The sequence below is a fragment of the Lissotriton vulgaris genome, chromosome 12, assembly GCF_964263255.1.
Source record: "Lissotriton vulgaris chromosome 12, aLisVul1.2, whole genome shotgun sequence".
Taxonomy (NCBI): domain Eukaryota; kingdom Metazoa; phylum Chordata; class Amphibia; order Caudata; family Salamandridae; genus Lissotriton; species Lissotriton vulgaris.
In genome coordinates, this window is record NC_141700.1 from 28,305,291 (window position 1) to 28,321,670 (window position 16,380).

The 16,380-nt window shown below is 47.3% G+C and overlaps 1 protein-coding gene across 11 annotated transcripts in view; it reads right to left on the reverse strand.

Moving 5' to 3' along the window:
* GATAD2A (GATA zinc finger domain containing 2A) overlaps positions 1-16,380 on the reverse strand; it is a 414,177-nt gene that overhangs the window by 72,215 nt on the left and 325,582 nt on the right. For all 11 annotated transcript variants that reach the window (XM_086946846.1, XM_086946840.1, XM_086946844.1 and 8 more), the window contains exon 8: positions 4,066-4,336. In XM_086946846.1, coding sequence (XP_086802972.1) covers positions 4,066-4,336 — 271 coding nt within the window. The remainder of the gene's footprint in view (positions 1-4,065; positions 4,337-16,380) is intronic.

Consider the following 16,380-nt stretch of genomic DNA (forward strand, 5'->3'; position numbering starts at 1 on the left):
TTGCACACTGGGTGCACATCAATGTGAGGGTATTTGGAGTTGCAAACGGAGCATCTTTTGAACGGGCTCCGTTCCATCGTCGATCGTTGATGGGGCCTTTGGTGTCGAAAAAGGCAAAACAGCCTTCAACGTCCTGTTCGAAGAACTGGATCAAGTATGTGGCACCGAACGAAAGACAATATCGACGCCCCGAAGGCCTTTTGGCCTTGTGAAAAGTGTTTTATATCGATTCCGAACTTGAGTCAAGAAAGTACATCCGAACCCAATGGCGGAAAAAACCAATCTGGGGATGGAGAGGATGCCCATGGGCACTGTAGTCCGGGGGAGAAGCCACCTATCTTGTGATACTTCGAAGACTCTTCCAGGACAACAATGTGCAATCATCCGGACCCAACACTAGCCAGCGATCTATGCACAGATATGAATTCAGCAGCCCACATGCCTCGAACATATCGATTACCTGTCCATCAACATTTGTGGTACAGCGATATTTCTACAGACAGCCACAAGCAGCCCCAGTACACTTATTATAGTGGGCCCCAACCTGGCCATGCCATGTGTGGTTCTTGGGGTAACAGATCCACTTGCTCAAGAGAGACCTGTCCCTGCAAGAGGTAATTTTTCCACCACTTTTATCACTCATCTTAAGCACTTCGTTCTGTTCCAGAACATATTTCATCTTTAACAATGGCAGCGGCCCCTTTCTTTTCTCATGCACAGCTCGCCTAACACTTTTAACCCCTTCAGTGCTGATGACAAAGCCAGCTCGTCATGGGCTTTACCTGCCCTGTGCTTATGACGAGCTGGCTTTGTCATGTAAAGTGGGATTTATGGAATTGCAGCACCCAGGGGGAAAACCCATAGCAGCCAAGGTGTTAAAAAAAGCAAAATCATATGACTTTTTAAGCAGCATGGCGGTAACTGTAATAAAGCCCTCTTGTCGTTGGTAGCAGGGCAGCTAAGGTTTGCATTTTCTAAACATAAACCTATGATTTATGAGGCCTCTGTACTGGTCTGGAAGGCCATTTTATGGTGGTTTCTATCCCATGCTGGAAGCTTCCCCATGTGTGTGCGGAGATGAAAAGGAGTTTTACAATCTTTACAACCCCTCGTGAGAGTCACTCCGATTTGCTGTACATATGGACTGCGGGGAATTTGCTTTAAGCCCACATGTTTAAGGGCTGTGCAACAAAAAAACTTGTGTTGCCTCCTGAGTGAATGTTTCTTATACCTACATGTTTGATGTCTAGGGAATAAAACACCTCCACATGGCTGAATATTGTTAAAGCAATCCCTAAAACTCTATTTTAACCAATAAGATCAAGGCAATATTTTTTTGCAATTGATAAACGTGAAGGCCATTGTGTTCCCTGGCCTAAGCCTTTCGTGATGTTTGAAAAGTGAGGAACATTTGAGAAACAAGTAAACATCCCAAACAAACACCATAGTGGGTTTCAAATGCAGATATAAAAAGCCTTTAAGTTTATTCACAAAGAAATAAAGCAAAATACGAACTGTGTAACAGCACATTGCAGTAAGCATAGGCATGCTAAACATGCTGATATTTACAAAAGTTAACTACGCTGCTGATTTTTACCCCAAAACTAAAAGCTTAAATAAAAGATCATTCTCTTGCTAGTGTTAAGTGTTGTGAAGGCTAATGTGCGTCTGCAGCATAAACCTTTAGGAATGTTTGAAAAGTAAGGAAAGCTTTGGAACGAAGTAAACATCCCCAAGAAAATGCAGCAGTATTTCAAATGCAGCTACAGAAAACCTTTAAGTGTATTTCCAAAGCATTATAAAGGCTAATACAAAGTAAGAGCACCTTGCAGTAAGCATAGGACTGCTAGACATGTTTTGTGCGCTTAATGAATGGATCAGGTCACACATGCTGTGTTCCAGCTCCTATAATATAGTAAAAAGTTAAGTCCTTACCTCGTCCTTTCTAGTTTTTCAGATGGAGTTACCTGCCTCACATTTTCTAAATACCTTGAAGGGAGTATTTTCTAATGACAGGGAACGTGTGCTTACCTATTTGCATGAGGAATATTGTGAGCAGTGCCAATCAAGCTGCTTCGCTCAAGATTACCCCCGATGCACCTCCCACCTATCTCCCTTCTGGTGAGTTTCCTGTCTTGCCTGTTTCTGCTGCTTTATATTCTCCGCAGTCTGCGGGGCACCTATGATCTCCATGGCAAAAGATATGATCTGAGTACACACACACACACACACACAAAGGGGGGGGGGGATTTGGTTTCACACACCCATTAACAATAACTAAGTACAGCAGAATTCAAGTACTAGATCGCGGAATATGCATAGTATGGTAATCTAGAAGACGTCCATGCTGCAAAATAATCGCTACCACTAATACGGCCTCCACTTCGCTCCTTATGATGAATCTTTTGTTTTTCATTAGTGCCAACAAGAAATATGGTGGGATGCTAATGATGTATTCACCAAATGTGATGCTATGGTAATGAACTTGCCACTCTTTTGTGCTCCAGGAAGGGACAGCTTTATCAGCGGCAGAACAGTTTACCAAGTGTTTCAGGCCCCATGTAGACCTTAGGATAAATACATAGTTGTGTTCTTAAAGTCTCTTCAGTGTTTCTTATCAATCAGGTAGTTTGATGACAGCCTTCACGATTCAAGCATGACAGAAGAAGTGTTACCAGACTGGATGCTTTAAAGGCATTAAATTAGGTGGCAACCTTTCTCTCTCCAGTGAGTCTTGTTTAAAACAGAGTCGCATTACAAAATCAGCAGAACGGATGATAACTTACCCTCACTCACTTGCTGAGGCAGAACTACCCCATGTATTCAGATGAGTAGACTAAGCTATTAATGTACACCATGTGATGTGGGTAAGTTATTTTACTGAGCATTCTTATGCTGCAATGGGAATCGTTCAACACATTTTAATCTATGAATGCCACCAATGTTGGAAAACTTACGTTTTGATAAAATCACCTTTCTGTGCCGGCATTAACAAACAGTAGTTACAATAGCATATCGGTATCGACTGGACACCTAAAGCAGGTGCAGCAAAGTTGCACTTGCCATCTGGGCTTGAATGCAAGAAACTTTCAGCTGTCAAAGTCAAACAGAACTCAATGTTCGTTCAGATGACCTAGACATGTTGCCTCAGACCAGTCAGTCAACATGCAACCAAAATGTACACATTAGGCATCTTAGGCATTACAAAAGAGAAGTCCAACTTTTTTGACATACAGGATGCACAACCCTTTTAAAGTTACACGGCCAGCTACAATCAAGCCATCAAAGTCATCACCCAAGTGAAAAGAATATGCAAGGCGTGTCGTCCACGTTCAGTAGCTCCTAATGAATTTGTGCAAACAACTTTACATCATTGTGCAATTTACTGAAAGCGCTGGGAGATAAGGACCGCCTACTTCAAATGTAGGCTGGAAAAAAAAATACTTAACTCGTCCTAACAAATTAACAAACCATCAGCATACCTGCAGATGGCTACTCCATTCAAGGAGTCATAATATACAGCCAGTTCCAAAATAACAAACATAGCTGGCCATCGACGGATTTAAACACTATCTGGTTATGTATAGTTTTGATTATAGGTGAAGTTCAAGTCACGTAAAGCCATTAGTGTGACGCATATAGTGCATTGTGAAAGCACAAGGACTGTTCAAAGAGGTTTCTGGAAGCAGCCTCACATATCTCTTCAAAATATTCCACCAATTCTAGATGTGTTGCATTTTAACAGCCTCACCAATATAATATCCAACCAGATATCGAAGACCATACATGATTATGAAACAGTTATAACACTTGAACAGTGATCCACCTGATCTTCTGAAAGTTCTGTAGAATCCATCCATTTAACTGAATAAATATCAAACCAGGTACAGCCATGTATAGATATTAACTTAAGACAAAGTATTTTAACTGATACCAGGAGAATTACAAATATCAACACCAATCCTAAGAACAGACTTTACAAAAATAGACGCACTTTGAAAAAGAGCAAAAAAATATTTGATGCTTCAAAAAAATTTAACCGGGGGGAAAATGAGGCCAATATACCTTGAGTCTCTAGCAGATTCTGCACCACCGCTTCCAGGCCGACCAGGTAAATAAACTCATTGTTGGCTGCACTTGGCAGGAAATTCATCTCTGGGGCAGGGGGTTTGGGGGGTGGGATCTCTAGCAAAGTCTTCTCCAGCTGCTTGCGCAGTGCAAGTTTGTCTGCTGCTTGCCTGCTGGCGGGTGAGAAATTTGAGTTCACTATGGAGGAGATTGTTGTCGTAGCGTTGCTGGATGTCACTGTTGTACCTTTTATTGAATTTGGAGAAGCCTGAAAAAATAAAGGATGGAAGGTAATTTTGATGGTGACATTGTAATGAATTATACAATAGTTGCATGACAGAAAGACGCAGCAGGGTGGTATGCTGGCTCTTGCTCCAAAGTGGACACTTACATGTTTGAATTCCGCTACAATACGACAACGGTTGACTCTTTGGCTCACCAGTGACTTACATAAACATACCCAACCAATCTGCCCACTTCGGAGCAGCAAATGTGGCAATCTTGGGTGTGGCCAAGCTGGACCCACTGTTGCTGCATAGCTCCATACAGTACACCACAATAGCTATTCATTTTACTTTCATGTGATAACTTATTTGCATGCCGCTGAGTTAGTGTCCAGATGATAAAGCATGTGTTTGCTATAGATGCAGCTTAAGCTCAGAGATCCGAGTCTAAATGTGGACATGGTGGACTGATGTTCTGTATTAAAGTTTAATTCTCGTAATGTCACAACTTGTCATACCCATAAGAAAAATTAATTTACTTACCTACAGTAACTTATTCAGATCAAAAGTACTTTCTAAGAGTCTTACTGGACCAGTGATATTTCCCCAATTTAACATTCTGGTGATGCAAAGGAAATCATCCTAGGAACAATGAATTGCCTCCAGAAGCAAAGTGCCAACTCCATGAACCAGAATCAAGGATATCCTTTCCAAAAACGTCCTCACTCCAGAGGTGAGAAAACAATTCCCAATACGAAGAAAACCATGATGAAAAACGTAATTAAGAATTACAAATACACTTAAGAGGTGCAGAGGGAGAATGAAAGGCAATTTACTAAGAACATTTTTGATAGTAGGAAATTATTTTCTATTGGATGAGTCTTACTGCAGAATGCTCATCCATAAATACTTTCAAACCAGCTAAACTGGAAGCTGGATGATCATCAGAATACAGGCAGAACCAGCCAAATAGACAAAGTAGTTTTGAAAGAGCTAGACTTAAACAGCCTCATTTTTACAACATAGCCTATATATTGCCAAAGTATGTAATAATCACTATGTAGCCACTTGACATATTAAGCGCAACAGTCTGGCAAGTTAATTAAAATGGATGCAACAAATGGTTACATTTATAAAGTTTTATATAGAGCCAACATGATCCCGAAGGATATCGGAGCGCTTTACAATTTGAGAGAGAGGAAGGTAAAAGTTGCAGTACATCTCACCTACACCCCCGCAACCCCCAGCCTACACTCATCCCACAACTCCCCTCCCCCTCCTAATTCAACCACACCCAACCTATCTACCCTTTCGAACACCAACCCACTCACTAATACCACCAACCCCTGCAATAACACCACACCTCCGCCCCTCCACTCCAGTAACCTAGACACTTATTCACCTTCAGTGCCCATCCCCAACTCCATTCCCAATCACAGGCTGGACATGATTTATGGCCACCCTCCTCCGAGTCAAAAAGGATCTCCACACCCTCAAAGAGTTACTCTTCACACAACCCAGACACCCCCTACCCACCTCCACTTCCCCCCCTAACAAATCCCCCACCCATCCTACTCACCCTCACGCAAAACTTCCCACACTGGACCTCAATCCCCGCTCACAATCCCAGCAACCCCTCCTGGCGCACCATCAATCCACTTTCGGACCACGACATACGCATCCTCATATGATCCAGTTCCCCAAAACCACTTAACCACCACACACCTCTCCATCCCCACAATTCACCCTAACCCCCTTAGGCACCCCACACAAAACAACAGAGGCTCCGTCCCAAATAACCTTAAAAAAGTCCCCCTCACTCTAGAACACTACCACCCTCCACACCCCCAGGCTCAAATGCATACTTCTCAACTGCAGGTCAGCCCCTAGACACTCCTCCGACATCGCTGATCTCATCAAAACACTGGACCTTGATCTAACCATTCTGACTGAAACCTGGTTAACTGAATCTTCTACACCTATCATGGATATTCTAGTCCCCCCCAACTACCACATCATTAGACTTGACAGGTCCAGCAAGACAGGCGGTGGAATCACATGTATTTATAGGAGCAACCTCTCAGTTACTAGAGTCATCTCCCCCTCTCTTACCTCCTGTGAATACATCTGCCTCGATGTCATCAGTGAGAGCAAACTTGTATGCTCTCTACACGTCATCTACTACCCACCTGGGGACAACCTCATCTTCACCTAACAACTCATGGACACAATCTCAACCAATTCCGGTCGGCAAAACACTCAAATTTTCCTTGGTGACTTCAATCTCCATTGGAACGATCACAATGACGAGGTGGTAAATAGTCTCAAAAACTACCTCAACGCTCTTGACCTCACCCAAATCTGCAACAGCCTGACCCATGATAAAAGCTCTATCCTCGAACTTATCATCTCCAAAAAGAACTCTACCCAACTTGAGTCAATCCAACCCTGTGACTGGTCAGACCACCACATTATCACATTCTTCATCAATGTTAAAGTTAAATTTAACCCGGTTCAACCCACCAAATTCAAGGACTGGAAAAGGGACCTGAAGAAACTCAACCCAAACTCTTTACCTTCCCACAGCTGCAATCTCCTCCTTCCCCCTACCGGCTCTTCTGACGTTCAATCTTTGACCAACCACTACCTCAACTCTATGACTTCCATAATCAACGAGGCCGCCCCCTTGCAACTGAAAAGAGTCTCCACTAAGAACTCCAACCCATGGTATGATGGTACACTCAACGAAGAGAGACGGGCCATGCGAATGGCGGAGCGCACCTGGAGATCAGCCCCTTCGGCACTGCACCTTAAAACTCTGAAGAAAAAGAGAAGCGCATAATTTAGGAAAATCAAGAGCGCAAAATCAGATTTCTTCAGCCTTTAGCTCGACCAAGCAAAAAACCGACCAAGAAAACTGTTTGAACTAATCAATACACAATCCAAGGAACAACCCCAACTATCACATAGCACAATAGGTGTTATACCATCCTGTGAAGACTTCTCTGCTTTCTTTAATCCAAAGACCGATAACAAAAGGAACGATCTCCTCAATGACGTAAGCCTTTACACCAACCCCCACAGTAAACACCCACTGAACCAAAAAACAATGCTGCATGGTCATCCTTTGACACCTACTCGGAAGAAACAATTGACAAACTGCTCAACACATTGAAACCTTCAAATCACCTCACAGACCCCCTTCCTGCTAACGCTGTAAAGGACTTCATCCCATTACTCCTCCCACTCTGGACCAAAATTATCAACAGTTCACTTCAACAAGGACTCATCCCCGACTCCCTCAAAGTTGGACAAGTCACACCTATACTCAACAAACCAACAGCTGACCCTACTGACCTAAACGATTACCGTCCTATTACCAACATTCCCACCCTTGCCAAACTGTTGGAAAAATGCGTACAACTCCAATTGACGAAACACATTGATCAGTTTGACCTCCTCAACCCTCAATCAGGCTTCCGAGCAGGGCACGGTACTTATACCGCTATGACACACATAATTGATGACGCCCTCCAAATACTAGATCAAAACGATACCTGCCTCCTCATCCTTCTTGATCTCTCCTCAGCATTTGACACTGTCAGACACGAGAACTTACTTGAGCTGTTAAACACCAGAATGGGTCTATCTGGGACTGTACTCAAATGGTTCACTTCCTTTCTGCATAACAGGTCTCAGATATTCAAGAGCAACAACTTGATGTCCCCACCAGTGCCTGTAACATTGGGCGTCCCACAAGGATCTTCCCTATCCCCAACATTGTTCAACCTGGTCATGGAACCTCTCACCACCTTGTTACAAGCATCTAATGTACACTTTCACATGTACGCCGACGACACCCAACTATATCTCAAATTACAATCCCCCAAAGACATTAAACTGCTGAACTCAACACTCAGAAACACCCAATCATGGCTTGCCGATAATCACCTCAAACTCAATGCTCTGAAAACTGAGTTCCTTCTGATCTCACCTCCCGCGAAAATCTCCACCACTCAAACTTGGCTTAAGCACCTAACTGCACTCAATGTCTAACCTACCATCGTGGACTCAGCGAAATCTTTAGGCATAACACTTGACGCCAATCTCAACATGCAACAACATATCAACAAGGCAACTAAGGGAGCTAATTTCCAAATCAATACCTTGAGGAAACTTCAACCCTTCCTCCCAGCCAAGGACTTCCAAACTGCAGTACAAGCCCTAGTCATTCCTCGCTTAGACTACGGTAGCACCGCCATCTGGGGACTCCCCCTATCTACAACTGCACCCGAGAGCCTCTTTGAAAGCTGCAGCAAGACTCATCACTGGATCAAAAAAACACTTGCATATTTCCCCCGACCTACAATCCTTGAACTGGCTTGCTTTTGAGGCCAGAATACATCTGAAAATTGCCTGCATGACACATAGGGCTATACACCACAACTCACCCGGCTACCTCACTCAGAAGCTGACAATTTCAAGTGGCTCAAGAACCACTAAGAGTACAAAGAATCTTCTCCTGAAACCTCGTAGATTCCGGAAGGAAAAAACATTTAAGCGCTTCTTTTCAGGAATGGTACCCAGGATCTGAAATTCACTCCCTCCAGAAAGAATGCTCATCTCCTCATCTACATTTGTTAAGAAAGAAGTAAAAGCTATCCTCATGGCTAAATTCACCTGAACTATTATACTTTGGAACTTTTTGAGACTCTTCACTTATATGTAATATTCGTTTATCTGATTGTCTATTTGTATTATTGTATAGCAGATTGACTATGCTCCCTCATGTAACTACCCTATTTTGCTACTCATTTATTACCTACAACTACTCGTTGCTCAAAAGCCTGTTAATCACTCTTGTTTTTCTTACCCCCTTTTTTTTTTTGTTAAGCGCTCGGATATCTGCTAAGATCTTGTTCGTGCTATATAAAACTTTCAAAATAAAATAAACACAACCATGTCCGGATGGACAGAAAGGAATGGAGGCTTGGATGAAAGAGCCTGGAGCTCGCTCACTCACTCTCCTGGCAGAGGTGATGGCAACCAGGAAAGCAGTCTTAAGGGTAAGTAGACGGAGAGGACAGTTAAGAAGTGGCTCGAAGGGAGCGCACATCAGCAAAGTAAGAAAAAGGTTCAAGTCCCACTGAGGCATCACGAAAGGAACAGGGGGAAACATATGAGTGATGCCCTTCAAGAACCTATTAACAACCAGGACATGAACAAGGAAGGCTGATCAGGTAGCCTTAAGAAGGCGGAAAGGGCAGAAAGGTAGCCCTTGATAGTGCCCAGAGCAAAGCCCTGCTGGGCAAGAGAAAGAAGGAAGAGGAGAACCTCAGAAAGAGGGGCAGAAAGGAGATCCACAGCCTTTGCTGTGCACCATGCCACAAACTTGTTCCACCTGCAGGCGTATACCGACTTTGTGGAGGGACGCCTGGCTGCCAGAATCACATCACAAACTTCAGGAGGCAAGTCAAATGGCCTCAACTGTCGCCGCTCAATCTCCAAGCATGGAGGTGGAGACTGGACAGGTTCGGGTGGAGGACCGTCCCCTGCTGCTGTAACAGAAGGTCCTGCTGAAGAGGCAGACAAATCGGGGGATCGACAGACATGCTGAGTAGCTCGGGATACCAGTATCTTCGTGCCCAGTCCGGAGCCACAAGGATAACTTGGGCCCGGTCGCGTCTGATCTTCAGCACTCTGGGCAGAAGTGGTATAGGCGGAAAGGCATACAACAGACCGCAGCTCCACTCGCAACGAAAAGCGTCTCCGAGCGAGTGCCGCCTTGGAAATTTCAACGCGCAGAACTGATGAAATTGAGCGTTCTCGTCTGTGGCGAATAGATCTAACCAAGGCTCTTCCCACTGCTGAAAGAGGCCTTGCGCCACGTCAGAGTATAGACGCCATTCGTGATCCATCATGCACCTACAGCTGAGTTTGTCCGCCCTGGCGTTCAGGGAACCTGCCAGGTGTTGAACCACCAGGGTCACGCCCTGATGTTCCAGCCACTACCAGAGGCGCAGAGCCTCCTGACATAAGGTCCACGACCCCACCCCGCCCTGTTTGTTGCAGTACCACATGGCGGTGGTTTTGTCTGTGAACATCTGCACTACACTCCCCCGGACAGAGGGGAGGAATGCCTTCAGTGCAAGCCGGATTGCCCGCAGCTCCAGAAGGTTGATGTGGAGCCGGAACCCTGCCGGAGACCAGAGGCCTCTGCTCTCCTCCTCTCCCATGTGGCCTCCACAGCCCTGGAGGGACGCGTCCGTCACAACTACGTGCTCCGGTTTGGGTAGGGAGAGGGATCTGCCGCTGACCCAATCGCGGTCCGTGAGCCACCACCCAACGGTCTTGCAGTGCCCTCCGAGATCAAGACATGGTCGGACAAGTCGCCGTGATGCTGGGCCCACTGAAACTTCAGATCCCACTGCAGAGCCCGCATCCACCACCTGGTGTAATGCACCAGAAGGATGCAGGAGGCCATCAGCCCCAGAAGCCGCAGTGTCAACCTGACCGAGACCCGGGATAATGGCCGAAAGATCGTAATCAGAGCCTGAATATCCCGAACCCGCTGCTCGGCAGGATGAACCCAAAACTGCGTCAGAACCGCTCCGATGAAGAGGAGCTTCTGAGAGGGACACAGATGCGACTTCGGCACATTGATGGAGAACCCCAGCAGGTGCAGGAGGTCGGCCGTAGTCTTGAGGTGGCAGACGGCTGTCTGGGGCGAGCCCTCCTGCAACAACCAGTCGTCGAGGTAGGGAAGACAAACCCCTAACCTGCACAGATGAGCTGCGACCACCTCCATCACTTTCGTGAACACCCGTGGGGCGCTGGTAAGGTCGAAGGAGAGCACGGTAAACTGAAAGTGCTCTTGGCCTACCGTGAACCGCAGGTAACGCCGGCAGGACGGGGATATGGAAATAAGCGTCCTGCAAGTCCAACGCTACCATCCAGTCTCCTGGGTCCAGGGCAGCTAGGACCTGAGCCAGTGTCAGTATCTTTAACTTCTCCTGCCGGAGGAAGCAGTTGACGTTCACCAGGTCCAAGATAGGGCGTAGGCCCCCTTTGTGAGAGTAACAACCACACCCTCCTTCTGGCCCAGGAACGCGCTCGATGGCCCCCTTGGCCAAGAGGGCCGTAACTTTCTCTCGTAGAAGTGTCAAGTGATCCCCCGACACACGGTGGTACTGTGGTGGCATGGCTGGAGGGGTAGCCCCTTCAGAAGATTGGCAGCACCCACCTGTACGATGTGACAGTGCGCCAGTGAAGGAGGTGATGGCGAACCCTGCCCCCCACTGGCGTCACATGGGCCTGAAAGCTCTGACTAGGAGGGTTTTGAGGCGGATGCTGCAGGGGCAGGTGTGGACTGGGCGCGCCGTTGTCCCCGACTGCCGCAGCGGTTTCCACGTCCGCCACCGCGCTGGACGGTAGTCTGCTGTCCGTGGCTGGCAGGACGTGTGGAGGTGCCCCTTCTTTGGCCACGAAAAGGAGCGAAAATCAGCCTTTTGCTGGCGCGGGGCAGATAGGCCAAAGGTCTTGGCCGTAGCCCTGGAGTCCCTAAAGTGCTCAAGCGCATGGTCTGCCGTGTCGCCAAAGAGGCAACGGCCATCAAACGGCATGTCCATAAGGGTGTTTTGGACATCAGCCGAAAAGTTGGAAGACCTCAACCAGGTGTGGCGACGAATCGCCACCGTCGTTGCCATCGCTCTGCCTAGTGAGTCCGTGGTATCCAGCCCACACCGGATGGAGTACCGTGCTGCATCTCGACCCTCTGCAAGGGCTTGGGTGAGTTTAGTCTGGACCTCCACCGGACATTGTGGCAGCACGTCCGCGACCGTGTCCCACAGAGAGTGGGTGAAATGGCCCAAGAGGCACGCGGTGTTGATTGATCGCAGCCCTAAACTCAGGGATGAGAATACCTTTTTCCCGTATTGCTCGTACCTCTTGGATTCCAGATCGGGGGAGCCGTCGGGAATGCGGTCTGGGAGTTAGAGGCCTGGATGACCAGGCTCTCGGGGGTGGGGTGGGTGGACAGAAATCAAGGGTCGCCCGGAGGCGGGCGGTGGCGTCTGGCCACGTTCCTATCTACAGGCTGACCTGTAGCGGGCTTGGACCAAGTGCCAGAAGAACATCAGACAAGGCCTCATTAAACTGCAGCAGAAGGTCAGCCAAGCTTGCCTGCGGTTTAAGGACCTCAGTGAGGAGGTTCGTCCTCACGGCCGCAACTGGGAGCTCCAGGCCCAAGGCCTTGACCGCCCCCGTCAGCACCACAATGTAAGCAGCCCCCCTCCTCCGTAGCCACGGTAGGAGGGGAGACAAAGCCAGTGTCCGGTGAGGTGTCCAGACCACTGGCGTCCCCTAGCTCACCTGCCCAGTCCTGATAAGACTGGCACTCCTGTGCCAGAGGGTCCTCAGACCCCTCCAATCCGCCTCGCCACCCATCATCTGAGACTCCGGATCAAAGGATCGGGCCGGGTCATAGAAGTAGCAATCTCCCATCGGCGTCAAGAGCGGCGCCGGACCCGAATCGAGGGAGGGATCAGGGACGGCGCAACCCAGAGCCGGCGCCGGCGAGGTCGTAAGGTCGACCGCCAACGACCCGGATCCAGTGGGGGCCTGCGGAGCCAGGACCGAAGTCACCGGCGGCGTCGGGACCGAAGTACCCGGCGGCGTCGGGACCGAAGTACCCGGCGGCGTCTGGGCCGAAGCGCCCAACCCGCTGGGGCCCCCAGTCGGGGCCGCGGAGCCCAACCGACTGGTATGAAGCAGGCCGCAGCGCCGGAGCCACATCTGCGGTGTCGCCCGAGCCCCCGGTCGCATCACGTGAGCGTAGAGGGGAGTCGGAAGAGCGATGACGTCTCTTCGACTTCTTGTGCTTACCTGAGGACTGTGAGAAGTTGGCCTGATATTCAGTGTTCACTATTCTAGTGATCACTATGTGTCAGTCCAAACAACCCTTATGGTGATTGGTTGTAAGTCAACCGATAGACCACTATATCCTAGTAGCATGGACAAGAGCAGTCTTCGGGCTAAACTCTAGAGGGAGTGTTAAGCCAGCTGTTATACCATCACATATACCCCTTGAACACCAAGTGAAAGGACATCACACAAGTGTTATGAAAATAAACAGTGTATTTATTTAGATCACAACAGCCCTGTACTTTTTATGAGGACAGGGTACTAAGCACACAACAAAACTCTTACGAAAATACTTTAAGTTGCACAATTTACACAAATGCCCGAGGGGCACGAAAAACCATATACTCTGGAAGTGGAATGCGAAATTACTAGCAGGTAAGTACTGGACTAATAGGCTTTGGAATCGCTAGGACTACGTTACTGAACCTTCAAATTACTAGTAGGAGCCGACTGCCGGAGCTCGAGTCGCTTGCGGGACCGCTCCTTAGACGTCAGTGCCCGGCAGTCGGAGCTGGCCTGGTCGTCGTGGTGGTCGAGGCCCAGGCAATGAAGACACCGGCGATGGGGGTCCGTAACCGACATAAGTCAGTCGCAGTCGGCGCAGGGTATTAAACCCGGGCATCCCTACCGGCACCGGCGGAGTCAAAAGACTTCGAAAAGGATCAAAAAATGATCGAAAAAGTTAAGTCAAAAATTGACTAAGGGTACCACTTTTTCCGGATCTGCGCTATCTGGCGCAGAAAAAAGAAGAACTGACGTCAGCACGCGAGGGCGGCATCTAAGTACTCCGGCGACGTCATCCCGGCGCAGACGACTGACGCAGAGCTGCAGACGACGCCTACCGACGCGCAGGGGTACTGCTACGCCAAAGTTTCTGGATCCAGTCTGACGCCTGGGGTTATTCTAAAGTAAGGAATTTAATACTAACCGGTTTCTTTCGGATACTTGCATAGTCTAGCCTCGGTAGAACAAGCGCTTGGACCACTTGCTTGTAGTCAGCTTGTGGGAGGAAAGGTTTGAGATTCCAGAATATCCTCATTATTAGCTCCCTTGCACACATTGCTGATATGACTTCATGTTCAGATGCTGGTTTAGTGTGATTCCGAGAGATTTGGCTGAGTCAACAATGAGGGGGGGGGAGCAGTTGAAGGCAGTGAGGTGTTTCATCCAGGGGTCAAACATGGGGAAGCGATTTGGGGGAGAAAAGAGCAGAAATTCTGTTTTGTAGGTGTTGAGCAGGAGGTGGTTCTCAGTTAACCAGTTTTGCACACTTATTAGGGTAGGGTTGAGTGAAATTAGGTTATTCGGAAAGGAGATTTTCAGACAGAGTTGCGTATCATCTGCATACATATGAAAGAGAAAATCAGTTGAATTTACTTCATTAGCTACAGGTTCCAAAAACTGGTTGAAGATTAGGGGGGATAGGATGGACCCATGGCGGACCCCCATGGATACTGGTGAAAGTAGTTTTCCATAACTCTTTGGGATCTGTGGTTAAGGAAGGACGAGGACCATTGCAGCACCGGGCCAGAAAGGCCCATTCTGTGCTTCAAAGTGGATATGAGGTTGTCGTAGTTAACAGTGTCAAACACTGAGGAAAGGTCAAAGAGGATAGGGAGGCAGGATTCATTTTGGTAGAGGATTTTTAAAATGTTATCCATAACGTGAGTGAGACGATTCGGTGCTGTGCCCACTCTGGAAGCCAAATTTGTGGTGGTCCAGGAGATGGACATTCGTCTTTACATTATCATATAATGTATTATATATGTCTTTATTTAGCAAATGAAAAAATGTTACATGCAATAATGGCAGTTTTTTTTAGCCTAGTATGGTGTATTTCAGGCTGCATGTGTATATGCATTATCGATATATATATGTTTTTTTATGTGTATTTATATATATATGTAGATATATGCATATTATTGGCTATTGCTCCGGGGTCCCGCATGTGGGCGGGACTATTCAGTGCTAATGACTTTGATGAGTATACCCCTGGAAGAGAACTAGGATTACAAGTAAGTACCTTATCCATATGGAATATGCTACTTACCAGTATGCATCTGTTCTTGGTATGTAGGGCTGCTGACATTCATATCTTGTGCATAGATCGCCGCCTAGTGTTGGGTCCGGATGATTGCACTTGTTGTTTTGGAAGTCTTCGAAGTATCACGAGATAGGTGACTCCTCCCCTGGACTACAGTGCGCAAGGGCATCCTCAAATTGTTTTTCGCCATTGTGGCAGAGATGGAGATAGCAAAGTAAGAGATGGCCATGCCAGAGATAATCCTGCAGCTGCTACAGGCGCCAGGGAGGAGGGTGGGCGATATGAATGTCAGCAGCCCTACATGCCAAGAACAGATGCATACTGGTAAGTAGCATATTCCGTTCGAGGCATGTGGGCTGCTGAATTCATATCTTGTGCATAGACTGTATAGCAGTATCTCCTCTAGCGGTGGCTACCTGCGCCAGCTGCAGCAGTTTGAAAAAGAGTTTTGAGGACAGCCTGGCCTACAGCAGCTTACTGTTTTTTGTACATCTACACAGTAGTGTTTTGTGAAAGTGTGTATGGTGGTCCATGTGGCTGCCTTAAAGATGTCTTCAAGAGGAATATTTCCTAGGAAAGCCATGGATGCCCCCATTTTCCTAGTGGAGTGTCCTTTTGGGGGGACCGTTAAAGTGCGTTCTGCCTTTTGATAGCATATCTGAATGCATTTAACTATCCATATGGCTATTCCGGATTTTGAAATTGGATTCCCCTTGTGTTGTGGTGCAAAGGCAACAAACAGTTGCTTTGTTTTCCGAAAGGATTTAGTTCTGTCCACATAGTAAAGTAGAGCTCTCTTTATGTCTAGTGTGTGCAGGGCTCTCTCAGCTACTGACTGTATATTTTGAAAGAACACTGGCAGTTCTATTGATTGGTTGATATGGAAATTGGATACAACCTTAAGGATGAATTTAGGGTTTGTTCTAAGAACCACCCTGTTGGCGTGTATGAAAGGTTCTTGAATTGTAAGCGCTTGTAATTCACTCACTCTTCTGAGTGAGGTGATGGCCACTAGAAATGCAACTTTTCACGTTAGGAATTGTAGTTCACAAGAATGTAAAGGTTCGAAAGGAGGGCTCCTGAGTCTGGTAAGCACTATATTGAGATTCCAGACTGGGGAAG